The 15,742-nt window shown below is 46.2% G+C and overlaps 1 protein-coding gene and 1 long non-coding RNA gene across 8 annotated transcripts in view; one reads left to right on the plus strand and one right to left on the minus strand.

Moving 5' to 3' along the window:
- CFAP251 (cilia and flagella associated protein 251) overlaps window positions 1-6,244 on the plus strand; it is a 54,349-nt gene extending 48,105 nt beyond the window's left edge. Inside the window, exons 20-23 of one of the 6 annotated variants that reach the window (XM_074321491.2) lie at window positions 2,277-2,411; window positions 3,849-4,077; window positions 4,693-4,770; window positions 5,983-6,244. In XM_074321491.2, coding sequence (XP_074177592.2) covers window positions 2,277-2,411; window positions 3,849-4,077; window positions 4,693-4,770; window positions 5,983-6,119 — 579 coding nt within the window. In that variant the 3' untranslated portion in view covers window positions 6,120-6,244. Of the gene's footprint in view, window positions 1-2,276; window positions 2,412-3,848; window positions 4,078-4,692; window positions 4,873-5,982 lie in introns of all 6 variants that reach the window. The other 5 variants (XM_074321489.2, XM_074321490.2, XM_019734059.3 and 2 more) reach the window with 5 other exon arrangements.
- Window positions 6,245-13,806: 7,562 nt separating this feature from the next.
- LOC109448489 (uncharacterized) lies at window positions 13,807-15,714 on the minus strand. Of its 2 annotated transcripts, none has more exons than XR_012492686.2 (2): window positions 15,049-15,714; window positions 13,807-14,131 (listed from the first exon to the last, which is right to left on the minus strand). It is a non-coding gene; the product is annotated as an uncharacterized LOC109448489 (long non-coding RNA). The 2 variants fall into 2 exon arrangements; XR_016022422.1 differs by having other exon boundaries at window positions 15,028-15,714.
- Window positions 15,715-15,742: the final 28 nt, after the last annotated feature.

The raw sequence follows: 15,742 nt of genomic DNA on the forward strand, positions 1-15,742 counted from the left end.
GGTGTAGATTCTTTTTGGCACGAGTATCACCTCCGCGAACACCTGTGGTCTAAGAGCTGTGGCCCCAGCCCTGCACCTGGGGACATATAAGAAATGTGGCTTCTCAGGCTCCAGCCAGACGCACTGAATGAGAAACTGGGGGTGTTTTCACAGCCCTCCTGGTCATTTTGATACCCCTGCCTTAAAGCCATGCTTCTCAGCCTTGGCCTTATAGTCAATCACCTGGGGAGCTTTTAAACACATAAGACTGCTCAGATGCCACCCCACACCCATTAAATCAAGATCTCTGGGAGTAGTGGGGACTGGGCGTCAAAAGATTTAAAGCTCCCTGGGTGAATGGAAGGAACCCACTGCCTTACCATTGGACGGGCCAGTGTGAGAATGCCAACAAATGCCAGCCTGAGCGCTCTGGGCAGGACAGCAGCGTCACACTGGGGCACTGGGAAGGCTCTCGGCGTTCCAGTTCCATCTCCGAGGTTCCTCTCCAAGCATGACCTTTGTTTAGACATGTAGCAGAACCTGCCTGTTCAACTAACACTTGCAGAGTAGGCTCGGGAAAGAAATGTCAGTGATGCTGGCACTGCCAGCTCTGCTTGTTGAGCAGTGATTCTTGATCAGTCATACAGGAAAGGAGCAAGCGGTGAGTCAGCTAAGGAGGGGACCGTGCTCAGAGCCTTCCCTGAGTAACTCCAGGCACTTTGGGATTCCTTTTTGTCACCTTTGGGTTAGCCTCCTATTTCTCAACTGCGTTAAATCATGTATTACATTTATAATTTACATGTATCATTTAGATCATAATTTATGCAATCATAATGTATATTAAAATTACATGCAGTTAACAAGGACATACAAAGCATAATCATCACAAGAATAGTTAATCCCTGTTGAGTGCTTACTACTGTGTTTCCCCAAAAATAAGACCGGGTCTTATATTAATTTTTGCTCCAAAAGATGCATTAGGGCTTATGTTCAGGGGATGTCATCCTGAAAAATCATGCTAGGACTTATTTTCCGGTAAGGTCTTATTTTTGGGGAAACAGTAGGTTAGGCATTATATTTTGCACTTTACATACATTGTCACAATGACTTTTAAAACAGTCCAATGCATATATTTTACCACATTACACCCTTTTTCAGGATGAGGAAACTGAGGGTGAGGAATGTTAAAGTTATTCACCCAAGGTCACATAGAAAATGGTGGACCCAGGGTTTAAACCTAGGCCTGTCATCACAGATCATACTTTCAGTAATTGAAAAAAATTTTATTTAAATTTTGTTTTAAATCATACTTTTAGCCCCAGTCTCCACTGGCTCATAGTAAGCAGTAGCACATGAATATAATACTATTAAAATTACCTAGTACAATATGTAAAGAATATGCTACTGGATAGAGTGTTACAGGTATGCATAAAAGTATACATAATTTAACATGCAGTTGTACATAATATAACCTCAATAAATGCTATATATGAAACAGTGTTACCATTTAAATCTACTTATATAGTATGGATTATAGTTCATTTGTATCCTAACCGGTGATGTTATTTCAAAAGAGCATTGCTGGAATGTTGCATTGAGAATATGTGGCTTCTTTGAAAATACTGAGTGATTACTAAGACACAGTATTAAAAGAAAAAAACAGGAGATATATATATATATATATATATATATATATATATATATATATATATGGCAAAATTAGACACATATATTTTATTTGCATGGAAAAAAATGGAAAGAAAGTACCCCAGATCTTTCACAGAAATTATGATTGGATGGTTGGACAGTAAGAGGTTTTTATTTTCTTCGTGATATTTGAGGCTAGACCAAAACACTAGGGTGCCCCAGACAGTCTGGTTTTGGTGTTGTTTCAAACTGGTGCACGAATTTCAACTTTTCTGCATTTATTTAGTGGACAGGGAGAAACTGGTAATAAATAATTGATAAATAGTGTATACAAATATAGATTCCTTTCCTGATTCATTCCTACAGACCAAAGTAGAGTTCATGTTCTGGGGGAAAAAAGTATTCCTCACTTTTCTGTGGCTTTTATTCTTTCTCTTTGTAAATTTCCAACTCCCACAATTTATTGGCAGACATATTCGTTTAAATGTGGACACTAGAATAAATTACTCATTCCTAGCCCTTTGCGAGGCGTAATTCGGGTTTCCGTGCATGGTAAAAAAAGACACCACGGACACGGGCTGACGGCAGTGAGGAGTGGTGGTGTTTGTTTGTTTTTATATTATACTTCTCTCTTTCTTGTGTTTTGCCAGTTACAGAAGGAGTCTCATTTGGAGACCTGCATTAACCGGCGTCACATTTCTAGCTGGATCCACACACGTCAGCACCCTTTGCTCAATTCTAGAGAATTTGGAAAATACACAAAGAACGACTTTCCAAATCAGGAAGTAGGCTCCTCAGAATGAATTGTGAAGCGTTCCATTTTCTTCTGTTTTAGGGAGAGTTTGTGTAGAATTGGTATTTTTCTTTAAATATTTGGTAGAATTCGTCAGTGAAGCCATCCTGTCCTTGGCTTTTCTTTGTGGACGTTTTAAATGACTGATTCAATCTCTTTATTTATTATGGGTCTATTCAGATTTTGTTTCTTCTTGGGTCAGTTTTGGTCATTTGTATGTTTCTGGACATTTCATCTAAGTGATTTGATTTGTTGGCATATAGTTGTTCATACTCCTTTTTATTTCTGTAAGGTTGGTACCGGTGTCCCCATCTCCATTCCTGATTTTAGTATTAGGTTGGTGCAAAAGTAATTGCAGTTTAAAAGGTTAAAAATAATTGTAAAAACTGCAATTACTTTTGCACCAACCTAATAATTTGAGTCTTTTCTCTTTTTTCTTGGTTAGTCTGGCTAAAGATTTGTCAATTTTGTTGATCTGTTCAATGAATGATGGCTTTTTTAGGTGTTCATTTAAAAAATTATACCACATAAGTTACACAGTTGTCACATACAATCTTTTTGTGTGTATAAAATATTGCAGAATAAAAATGGAAAAGAAAGGAAAAAGGAATCGTGGTGTAGTTAATTGTCTTACATAGAAAACTTGCGAGGGTCATAGGTCTTATATTTGAGTTCCACACTAAATTATTTGCTTATTCATATAAGCTAATGTCTAAATTCTTATATTCTTTAGATGAAACTAATCCTTAGATTCTTTAGATGAAACTTCTTTAGGTGAAACTAATATCTGCTTCACAAAGAGATAGTTGATACAATGTGAGAGACAAACAGTGTTCATGCCATTGCTAATAGTCCTGACAAAACGGACACTGTATTACGGCTGCCGTAAAAGGCACCACAGACTGGGTGACTTAAAACAACAGAAATGTATTCTCTCATAGAAGTCCGAAATCAAGGTATCAGCAGGGTCATGCTTTCTGTGAAACCCATACGGGAGAATCCTTCCTTTTTCTAGCTTCTGGTGGTCGCTCAATCCTTTGGCAGCTACATAAGAAAATTGGCTTACACCGTATCACTCTATTCTCCGCCTCCGTCATCACAGGGCCATCTTCTCCCCATGTGTCTGTCTTTTCTTAAAGGACAGCAGTTACATTGGATTAAAGGAGGCCCACCTACTGAAGTATGACCTCATCTTAACTAATTACATCTGTCATGATGCTATTTCTAAATAACGTCACATTCTGAGGTCCTAGGGGTTAGGAATTCAACATATCTTTCTTGGGGGACACAGTCAACCCGTAGCAGATATTTTCTAAGATAACTATGAACATTTGTCTGTTACTCTCCAATGTTTAGAAGTATATCATATAGTGTCGTTTCTGCTTACCATGGTTTTTTGTTTCTGTTTTTTTTCAAACCTCTTCCCTAGATTGAAGATATGTTCAACGAAATCAGGTTTAGTGAATATGTAGACACTGGAGAAATAATTGACAAAATCAACTTACCAGATTTCCTCAAAATTTACCTGAATCACCGGCCACCTTTTGGGAACACCATGCGTAACATCCAGAAGAGTTTTGACATCCTTGGCTATACCAATTCAAAAGGGGAGAAGGTTATTCAAAGAGAAGATTTCCTGAAGCTGCTTCTAACTAAAGGTAAATCCATAAAGAGGGAAATCTTGTAACATCCTTGGGCCATGCCCACTGGAGAGAGCTGAGTGTGGCATCTTTAATTTGATGGGGTTTCAGCCTGGGGGATGTCCCTGCTGATCTGTGTGGGGTCACCGGAAGGACACTGACCTGGGGACCAGAAAAATGCCGGCTATGTTCCCACTTTCTGAAATTTCAGGACTCAGGGTCCTCACTTGTAAAATGGGAATACAAGCGCCAGCCCTCAATGTCACAGGGCTATTAGGAGATTCGGCTATTATGGGATGCGTTTGTGGAAAAAAACCCACACCAAAGTCAAAATTTCCCCTTTTACCTACTCTTTTCCTTATCATTTTATGTGAGGAAGTCAAGCAGGCATTTTCCCTGGGTGATTGTTTCATCTTAGTCAAACTGGTGGTTCTAATGTGGGGGGACTTGAGATAAAGCCATTGGAGCCTTTATCAGAAAGTTGTCCGATTTCGCCATACAAGCCCCAAAGTATCTCCCCTGTTGGAGTCCCATTCCTAAGACCATACAAGGAAGTCTATGCAACGGTTACATGGCACTCTCTAGATTGTCATTGTGTCTCAAGAAGGAAAGCGTGGACTGATTCTCTTGCAGACCTCAGAACAGTGGTACTCGGACATCGTGCTGAGTCCGGAGAGCTGACCGGCCATCTTTTTCCTTTACAATACCCAGGTGAGCATATGACGGAGGAGGAGATGTCTGACTGCTTTGCTTCGCTGCTGGGACTGAATCCTGAGGGCTGGAAATCCGAGCCTGCAGCCTCCTCTGTCAAAGGTACTGGGGCTGGCTCTGTCCGGGCATGCAGCCGCGCTCGCAGGTCTGCTGTAGACTTACCTGCATTTATGTCTCCTGGCTGCGCAAGTCTCTCTCCTTAATACTCCTACACAACAGAGCAAGTCTGTCGGGAAGCCCACGTGAATAAGTTACGCAAAGGCCAGTGAGCGGTGGTCACATCTAAGAGAGGAAAGAAAGCTTTTTGTTCCCTTGCTTGTCTGTCTTTTGTGTCGTCTGGCCTTGCTTTTCCCTGTAGTCCCCTGACCCGGTCTTCATCTTCCCGGCTTGGGCCACTGGCAGAGGATTCAGTTTGGAAGCTGTTTCAGAAGAAGAGGAATTGTTCAGAGGGACTTGATAAGGAGAGGGTGATGGCTTGGTAGGCGGCACGAGCCCCACTTCAAGCTGACAGAATTTTGAGGTTTTTAAAGATCAGGCTCTCCTTTTCTGCCTGAGGATTTCCTACCTCCTTCTCCTAGTCCCCTCGAGGGAGGAAAATGGCCCTGAAGTGAGGGTTGTGAATTTGAATTCAGCAGGAATCAATCCAGACCCTTCTCCTGGGCCTGCCTGTGTGGAAATGACTCCAGGGACAGCCCAGGACGCTGGCCTGTTGACCCAGTGCTGGTCAGAGCCACCACTGTTACTGCCACTGGAGCCGGGAGCAGAGATTCCCCACCAGGCCACCTCCTCCCTCTTCTTGTAAAGTCTGTTCCCAATTGCAAATGAAACAGAGTCCCTCAACTCAGACAGTACCAGACTTCAGTATCTGCCCCCCTTTCTGGTGTACTTGGGGTCTCAGAATGTACCTTTCCCAATGGTTATGTATTTATATTGTGGTCCTAGGTGTCTCAAAACAGTAACATCAAGGACACAGGGCACTTAAGCCTTTCCAGTGAAGTTTGCAGAGACCCAAGTAACAAGTGCTCCAAACCGCAAAGGAAGGATTTTAACCATTTTCCACCCAGGGTTTTTTTTTCTTCTTCAAGGAATCAAAGCCAAACCACCACACAAAGCACCTCTCACTTTTTAGTATCATTTCCTTGTATTTTTGGAAAACGCTTCTGTGTTAGAAACCTCATCATTATGAAAACACGGGTTTTCTTGTTTGCCCAGGTTCAGAAGTGTGCTATGAAGAAGAACTTCCAGACGAAATCACGGCAGAAATATTTGCGACTGAAATTCTTGGCTTCACCATCTCACCCGACTCCAGACAAGATCCTACGGTTAGTGAAGTTGTAAGGAATGTGTGAAGCACAAAGGACTTTGTGTGTGAGAGCTTTTGTTTTTTCCCTAAGAAGCACTAAGCTTTCTGCATTTCCCTACCCCCACTCTACATCTTGAGAACGTTTAGACATTAAAAGCAAATTTCTGGTAAGCAATGGAATTCACAAAGTTGGGCATTCCACCGTTTCTGAAATAGACAAGTGGGTGGAGGCAAGAAAAGCACGAGCAGCTGGGTGTAAATGGTAGCTAGACACCCTGGCCTGTCTTTGTGCCTAAACTAAGGCAGTGCTGCCTGGAGGGGGCGTTTGAAGGGAAGCGAAGGTGGTGTGGTCCCTGCCTGCTGTTAGGCTGGGGAGGGGTGCTGGGATCTCTGGTCTCCTGAGAATCCTTTGCTTATGGCTTCTCGTCAGCAAAACACCGCGTCAGCGTTGTGTGGTCGTTATGAAGAGCATCACCGGCCATGCTTAACTCCGGTGGCAACGGTCAGAGAGAATGCAAAACACACCCTAGAACACCGTGTGTGCTGCACCGGGGCCAGAAACCACACAGCCAGCCCGCCGAGCAGAACTCACCCACTAGAGTGTGTGAGCCCCTCCCCCCCACCAGGAACCAGCGTGGCTGACTGACTGCCTCACACTTGCTGGGCTTCAAAACCCCGAGTAGGCAAAAACGGGCCAATTCCCCAGCTCAGGGAGGTTTAGGGACCATGACTAGGTTTCCAGCGGTGTTTTGACCTTGAAAATAGAATCCCATCATCGTGTAAACAGATGAAAGCTATGGTCTATGTTGTGAGGTCTCCTTTACGCAGATGTGCCTGGTGTTAACCTTCATGCACGCTCAGTCCAACACAGCCTCCCACCCAAACCAGGTCCTTCCAGGAGAATTAGCATTTGAGGTAGCATTTCTGATCCCCGTCAAGGTACTCTGTGCTCAGGGGCTGAGGTCTGTGTGAGAGAAATGATAGCAGCAGCCTCCCCCGTGCACAGAGCCCTCCCCACGGCGTAGCGTCCACCTGGAAGGTCGGCACGGGGAGTCTTTGGAACACCCTGGAACATCGAATGGAACCATCTACTCCGAACCAGGCTGTGTCACTGCGACCTTGGGACAGACGGCATGGGCCATGGTTCCACAGGCTGATCACGTTGTGTCACCAGGGCTTTGCAACCTAGTTTACATTTTGTTCTTTTTAAAAAACACAAAAAGGAAAACATGCTTTATGAATCAATTTTGCAGCTGCTAAGGGCTTCAGAGATATATTACCAAGCCATTTAAAAAGTTCCTGGGGACATTTTAGGGAACAGGAAATTCTCAAATGACTTGTTCTCTTCGAAAAATAACTCAGAATTGGATGCAGTCTGGACACCAACCAGAGACTTCTTTCATTAAAGCTGGCACACTGATTTTGTTCTTAGCGGCTACATGTATTGGAATCCTTGTCTGCAGCAGAATGGACTAACGACCAGGTGGGCCCTCTATGGCTGGGCCACGGTCCGATTGGGGTTGAGATGCTCCCTGTGTGCAGAGCCAGCTTCCGGCATCTCTTTAAGTCATGATGGTTATGACATTCATCCAGGAAGGCCAAAATAGCAAGGGACAGCAGGTCCTGTGTCAGTGGCATTCCCGCCCCAGCCTGGTCTGTGGGACCCCTTCTTACCTTCAGGACCCCTCTCTGCAGGTGCTTTTGTTTTGGTGTCTTTCAGTTACTTTGACCAAGGCAGAGAGTAGCACGTTCACCTTTTCAACCCCAGGAAGGCCTCTCCACCTTCCATCCTGGCCAGGTAGGCCCAGCCTGTGGCCACACAGGTAGTGGGGAGGAAGGCCATCCATCCAAGGCCGGCCTTTCTGCCCTGTGAGCAGAGAACTTAGGCTGTCCAATAGTGTGGGTGGCAGAGCAGTGACGCCAGAAAGGGAGGAAGGAGGGCCTGAAGACGGGCTCGTGGGCTCGTACATCCATCCAGCCTCAGGGACAAAACACAGAACCCCAAAGAGCACACTGGCGTGTTCCTTTGAAGAAAGAACACCATTGATGGGGCCTCTGGCTGCTGACGTCCACATCCTGGGTTGTTGCCTGCAGAGTTCAGGAGCATGTAGAATAGCAGTGGTCTTCCAGGAACCACCAAGAGCCTCCCCCCAAAGCCCACTCTCTGCTGCAGACCCCCAAGCCTCTCTGGCCTATGCTTCAGCTCAGAAAGCCTGGGCTGCGTTCGTTTTCTGCTTCTGCTATTTAATAGCTCTCTGGCTGCCCTTGGGTGTGGCTAATCTCTTAAACCTCAGTTTCCTCCTGGAAACTGAGGAGCACCTGGGGTGCTCATGAGGATTAAAAGAGATGGCGCAAGTCAAGCGTCACAGGGCGTGAGAGCTCAAAATTGGACAGCAGCTATTATGACTACAGGCGGAAACTGTGCCTGAGACTTGGGAAGACGTTTGATGAGAACTAACCTCTCCCAGTTTGAGTTTTAGCACCAGTTAACACTTGTTCAAAGAGGGGTCTCTGCGGGTTTTGACAGTGGGCCCTCAATAAACATTTGTGGGTGGATGGAATGAATGAACCTGAAGCTTCAGTGCAGTTTTCATAGCTGACTTAGCTTGTGACTACAAGTGCATGCCGGTCCTCACAGGCCCTCTCCATCTTGGTCGGCAGACTTCCCCTGGAAAGGGCTAGAGAGTAAATACTGAGGTTCTGCGGGCCCAGCCCCCACTCCACCCCCACTGCATGTGTGGAGCACAAAAGGAAAGCAGCCAGAGACAATCCAGAAAAGAATGATGGTGGCTGTGTTTCGAACACATATCGTGATGGACACGGAAACCTGGATTGTGTGTCATTTCCACGTGTCATGAAACCGTCATCTTCTTCTGATTCTTTTCAACTATTAAAAAATGTGGAAACCATTCTTCGCTTGTGGTCCACACAGGACTAGCCGCCCGGATGTGTCCCATAGGCTGGAGTTTGCTCTCCCTCATAGGCCAGGATTACCCCTCCCAACAGATTTTTACAAATGCAGTGAATCTGTGCAACATACCTGACTGGCACTCTTCAAAAACGCTGAGGTCGGGACCAATAAGAAAAGACTGAGAAGCTGTCACAGATCGGAGGTGACTAAAGGAGACCCAATGACGAAATGCAAAGTGGGATCCTGGATTTCTGGAACAGACAGTGGACCTTAGGAGGAACTGGTGAGACTGACATGAGGTCTGTAGTTTAGTCAATGGCATGGTACCAGTGTTAGTTTCTGTTTCGATGACTGTCATGGTTCGATGTGCACACTAGGGAGGCTGGGTGATGGGTCTGTGGGAACTCTCGGTTCTGCCTTGGCAACTCTCCTGTAAATCTAACATTATTTCAAAATTAAAAAAACAAAGCAAAACAAAAAGAGAGAAAGAAAAGAAGAAGAAATCTACCACCTTTCCGACTCAGTCACCCTGAGTTGTTTCCATGACCTGCCCTAGGCCTCGGGTCTTAAGCAGACACTCCTAGAGCCAGTCGGCCCACTGCTCCCGGGTCACCTCACTGGCTTTCTGTCTTCTGTGAACACCTCGAGGCAGTGCAGACGGGTCTTGTTCTAAAGATCTGTGTCCTTAGGCCATGGCTAGACGCCTGTATGTGCAGCCTGAGCATGTTCCTTTGGGGCTTGGTCAGCATTTCCCTACAGGCGGCTACCTCAAAATGGACGGTAATAAATAGATAGGGGACAGGGGATCTACAGCAACTTGCCACCCTACTCAGATGTCATATAAGAACCCTCTGCAAGCTTAGCGTAAAGGAATATTTTTAAAACCACACACAAAAAACCAGGTTGATGCAACATTCTTCAATGGCAGTGCAATACTGAGTGTAGGGACCGACCTCACGAGACAGTTAATATCAGGGTCCCTGTGCCCTTCAGCTCGTGTGTTCCTGAGCTGCTGAAAGGCCTCTTGCCTTCCTAGGTAACAGTGGGTATTTATCAACGCCCAGGTGAGAGGTGTCAGGCCCCAGAAGGTCGCTGTCCCCTCTGGCCCCACCACCTCTCTTGATAGTTTGAAATCACTGGTGGTGCAATGGGGGGTGTTCAACACCAAAGTCGCCCCACTGAAAGGGGCTGAACCGTTGTGTTCCACCGGCACCCCTTCTGTTCTTTTATTTTCTTGACTGGAAGTCACCAAGGTATCTATTTTTGTATATCGTGCTCTTTCAAGCAAGTGGGGCTGTTTTCTTTGGGAGGAGCACGAGTTTTGGCCAGCACGTCTGCCCTGGTGAGGGGAGCAGCGGGTGGGATTGTGAAGCACAGGTCTGAAGCACAGAAAAGTGGAAAGCCAATCATGGAAAGAGATGGGGAGACCATTCCAGACAGAGGGGACAGTGTGCATCTAAGCCAGAGGCATTCAGTGAACAAAAGGTTCGTGAGGTCAGACCATAGCGGGGGATGTAGGCTCAAGACGAGGTCTGTAGGGGTCTAGAAGGATCTCCGGCGTTCCTTCAGCACTGCCATTGATGGTTCTTCCTCTCGGGTCTGAATAGGAATGCCTTCGTGTGGGCACTTGGCAGGAGCAATGGAGGCTGGCCCAGTCTCCCAAGGGGAAGATCTGGTCATTGGGATAGGCTCTCACTCAGAGGAAAGACCAAACGGAAGTCATATGTGCAGCCAGCCCTGAAGTTGTGTTCATTCACGGGACACTTGCCAACAGTGGAAACACTCACAGTGGGTTTCAGCCCCATACACCCGAAGTCCTGAGTTGGTACCTCTTCTTCCTTCTGAGTTTTAAAGGGATTTCAATGTTTTTTTTTGTTTTTTAAATGTGACCACAATTTTCTCAGTGATCCTGTAGTCCCTTCACGCATGGTCACGTTTACACACTTGCCTGAGTCTCTGGTGATCGCCAGAAGGCAGCCTGGCCTACAGCAAAGCTTCAGCAAATGCTTGCCACTTACCCTTTCCTCAGGGTCGAGTCGGTCACCTCTAACTTTTCCACTTTTCTGGGCTAAATGCCAGGTGGCAGTAACTTGTGGCCTACAGATCCTCTTACTAATAGTGACCTCAGTGCCAACACAGTGTGTTAAGCCGAGATACAATGTGGCACGAAGCATGGAGGTTGCCCTTAAGATGGTCATGTTGTAGTGAGGGAAACGTCACTAATTACAGTACCTTGTGATCTCATATAGGGGCATCCAGAGAAGATGGGGTGGGAAGGAGGAGGCGGCGGGGGACAGTAGAGGAGAAATGACATAAGCGAGGCACTCTGAGCCAATCTGAGAGGTGCCTGGGGGCGGTGGCCAGAGAAGGCAGTGGTTACGTTCTGGATGGCCTTGTCTACTGAATCGAGGATGTTTAACCCGATTAAAGTGAAGGGAGAAGTGGATTAAATTGGCATCTTAGAGGCCTAGAACCGGGTAATGGGCAGGAGGGGGTGTCTGGGGAAAGGGACAACAGTGAGGAGACTCTTACAATAGTTTGGGAGGAGTGTAGGGTTGCAACAAGAGATGAGGCATCCCGGAAGTGTAACTAAGGCGCAGCTTGAAGATGGTATCAATCACGATCTTTGGTTTGTAGCAACAGAAATGGGCTCTGGTTAGCTTAAGTGGAAAGGGACTTTATTTGAAGACTATTGGGTAACTCACAGAATCAATGGAGAGACTAGAGAAGCAAGGTCTGGAAATGAGCAGGAACCAAAGGCAGCTGGGATGCCAGTGGTAGTGCCACCACTGGGAGCTCAGTGCCTCCAATCCTCTTAGTTCTCCAGTGGCCACTTCTGCTGGAAGTTATTTCTCCACTGCCCCTCCTGTCCCACAAAAAAATCAGTCAAAATCAAAGCCACAACGAGATACCACTTCACCTCCACTAGGATGGCTAAAATAAAAATGACAGATAATAACAAGTATTAGTGAGGCTGTGGGGAAGTTGGAATCCTCATTCACTGGTGGTAAGAATGTAAAATGGTGCAGCCACCTTGGAAAACAGTCAGGTAGTTCCTCAAAAATGTTAAACAGAGTCCCCCTATGACCCAGCAATTCCACTCCTAGGTACGCTGGTGAGAGAAATGAAAACACACATCTTCATAAAAACCTATATGCTAATGTTCATAGCAACATTATTCATAACAGCCAAAAAGTGGAAACCACCCAGATGTCAATGAATGAATGAATGAATGAATGAATGAACAAAATGTGGGAAATCCATAATAGAATACTATTCAGTCATAAAAAAGAATGAAGTATTAATACACACTACAACATGGATGAACCTTGAAATTATGCTAAGCAAAAGAAGCCAGAAAGAAAATGACTCATATTGTATGATTTTCTTTATGTGAAATGTCCAGAATAGGCAAATCCATAGAGACAAAAAGTAGATGTGTGGTTGCCAGGGGCTGGGGGAAGGGGAGAGGAAGAGTGATTGCTAATAAGTAAAAGGTTTCTTTCTTGGATGACAAAAATGTTCTAAAATTGTGGTGATGGTTTCACCACTCGGCGAATATACTAAACACCACTTTGAAAGGGTGAATTTTTATGGTATTTTAATTATATTTCCATAAAGCTATTATTTTAAAAATTCGACTGGCTAGACCATCCACCACCTGGTTAAGTTGGGCCCCAGGCCCAGGACCTAACTCCCTGGGTGAAGAGAGCTTCCGTAATGGGGTGGGGGTGGCTTCACCCCCAAAGGCTCACCCAGAACTAGGAAGGGTATTCAGATGCTGGGCAGCCAAAATGACTGCACCCATGGGAGTGAAGCTGCAGACACTTGGGCAACCTTGAGATTCCTGACCTGAGAATTCGCCAAGCCTCTTTATGGACAGATTCCAGCCTTGCTCCAGGTCACTGGGTCATGACCAAACAGCCTGCGTTTAATTATTCATTGTTAGAAGAGTGTCTGGATTACACGTCTCACCTTTGAACACATTAGTTTCTCAAAGCACTTTATATATATACTATCTCTTTATTTTTATATGACCCCAAGTGGCCCAACTTTTAGGCAAGCCAATGGCTGCACGGATGGGGATGCAAATTGCCGATCCACTGGTGTCTTGAGCTGGTGAGTTTTTATAGTTGTGGTTATAGTACTGCGAGGCAAATGGCAGTGTTTGGTTTAACAGAAAACTTTTTCTTTTTTTTCAAGCCCTCCCCGGTCTATTTGAAACTCACCATAAAGCTCACACGTTGGGGGAGACCTTCCCCACAACAATTGGGGGTCCCATTAGGCTCCATCAGTGGTATGCTGGTAAATGTTTACCAACCAGCTCCGAGTCGCCTTAGGGAAAGGGTCCTGATGTGTAGCATTTGCTGATTTCCATAGTGTAAAAGCTCCCGTTGTAGCTGATTTCAGATTATCAATGTGAGGTGACTGAACACAAAGTAAAGAAGTGCAGGTCTGTCAGCCAGCTGCCCCATCACTGACCCATCCTCAGGGTACAGCAAACAAAGCAGTCTTACTCAATTGGGCAGCCTGCATTGGCATCACCTGGGTGGTCCAGGTACCCACAAGCTCAGAACTCGGTGGAGGTCTCCCTGGACCAGCAGTGCCCTCAGGAGCCTGGCAGAGCAAATGTAAAACGTCTCTCAAAGAAGGTAACTTCATCCTCAACCTCAAATTATCCCTATAAATACATGTTCAAACACAGTGTTCAGCATGGTCAGGGAGAACCAGGCAGATCACAAGGAAATAGGACACCATGAGCAAGAACTAGCAGAAACAGACCCTCAGACACTTCAAATATTAGAATGATCAGACACAGATGATAAAATAACTGTGCTTTGTTGAGAGAAAGAAGTTTTAAAATCTCTGCAGTGGTCAGGAAACCATAAAAAGCGACATGCCAGATTTATAAAAAACATTTGTAGAAAGCTTTACAGTTTAATCAGAAATCAGAAACACAAATTCCTTCAGGGGCCATCTGGTAATAAATGAGTAAAAAGACGGGGTGACACACTGGTGATCTGGAGAGCTTTGTCTGAGGGACACAGAAGTTCTCAGCTACAGCCGATTGTTGCCATGTGGTACTGGGGACCCAGTTTGTAGATATCTGCTGGATATCTGGATTTCTTTTCATTGTGGTAAAATACCTATAACATAAAATTAAGCATTGTAAGCATTTTAAAGTGTACAATTCAGTGGCATTATGTATATCCACCATGTTGTGCAACCATCACCTCTTTAGTTCCAGAATTTTTTCATCACCCCAAAAGGAGACCCCATGTACCCATTAGCAGTGATTCCCCATTCGTACCCCCCTTCCCGGCAACCACCAATCCATTTTCTATCTCTCTGGATTTGCCTGGCCTAAAGATCTCATCTAAGAGGAATCATATTTGTCCTTTCGTGAGTGGCTCCTTTCACTTAGTGTTTTCAAAGTTCATCCATGTTGTGGCAAGTGTCAGGACGTCATTCCTGCTTAACAGATACACGCATTTATCCATTCATCAGTCGATACTTGGATTTCTGATGTATCTTCCTATGTTAAATTCAAATATATATTTTTAAAAGTTCTGTGTGGCCCCCAAGCACATGTCTGCTGACCTGACCCGGGCAGTGTGAGACCTGACCCCCCCCCCGGCAGTGTGTTTTAGGGCCTGCTGTTACATATTTTCCCTTGTCCTCCTCAGAATGATTCTCTCAGTGTACCTTTATTTTTCACATTAGTAACTTGTGGTTCAGAATGGTAACAAGACATGACTAGGAAACGGTCTGCAGTGCAATCTCCCACTCCATTACCCTCATAGCTTCTCTACCCAAAACCAAAACCTCTGGGTAAGCTGCTTGGTTCTAGAGTGGGAGTCAGAGTTCTAGTAGCTGTGGCTGTGACCTTGAACTTCCTGCCATTCCGTTTCCCCACGTGTAAGATGCCTGGTGTTGGGCTAGTTTATCTCCAATGCCCCAGGCTTGCTGACAGGGTCACTCCCACTTTCCCCAGCATCCATCTGGGTGTGAATTAGCTCTGGTCAAGTCTGGGTAGCTGCACCTGAACACAAACATGGAGTACCCGAGTTGTCCTGATAACTGTGGGTTCCTCTACAGAGCTGTCCTGGGGCTGGACGGGGAAGAAACCGTGCAGAGTCGTCCCTGTAGGCCGGCCAGTCCGTTTTACCTGCGCCAGGGTCATTTGTGCGGTCGCGGCATCTGCTCTGAGACTGGGACTTAAGTCGGGAGGGCCTTACATTTAAATCGTGGTTCTCCGACAAACCCAGCGCGGGCCCTTTATTTATGGTGAGGGCCACGATCTCCAGGGGCAAGCAGAGCCCGGGTTAAAATGCTGATCATTCTTGAACTTTCCCTGCCGAATGCTACTTAGTAAGCAAGGTCGCGAGTGGCACCTTTCCTCCGACCCCCGTTTTCCAAAGGATTCGGGAAAGGGAAGCGACGTCCTAGCTCGGGTGTCTACACGGGGCAGAGGGCCAGCCGAGATCCGTGTTTCTCAACTGTCTCCAAGAGCACTCGCGTCCCGAACCGTCGCCTTCAACTCCGCGAAGTCAAGAGCCCCGCAGGAAACTTGCATTACCGCACCGGCTGCCGCAAACCCGGGGCGGCGGACCGGCCGCCGGGCTGGCTCCCAAGGAACGCGCTCCCTCCGCGGCCGGCCCTTCCTCCCCGGGGGACCCCGCGGCACCTGCGGCCTTCGGGTGAGTGTCCGTGCGCTCGCCCGCCGGCTGTCCCCTCCGCGTGCCGGGTCCGGGTCT

This window comes from Rhinolophus sinicus, chromosome 9, assembly GCF_057876585.1.
Source record: "Rhinolophus sinicus isolate RSI-liver-muscle chromosome 9, RSI-T2T, whole genome shotgun sequence".
Lineage (NCBI taxonomy): Eukaryota > Metazoa > Chordata > Mammalia > Chiroptera > Rhinolophidae > Rhinolophus > Rhinolophus sinicus.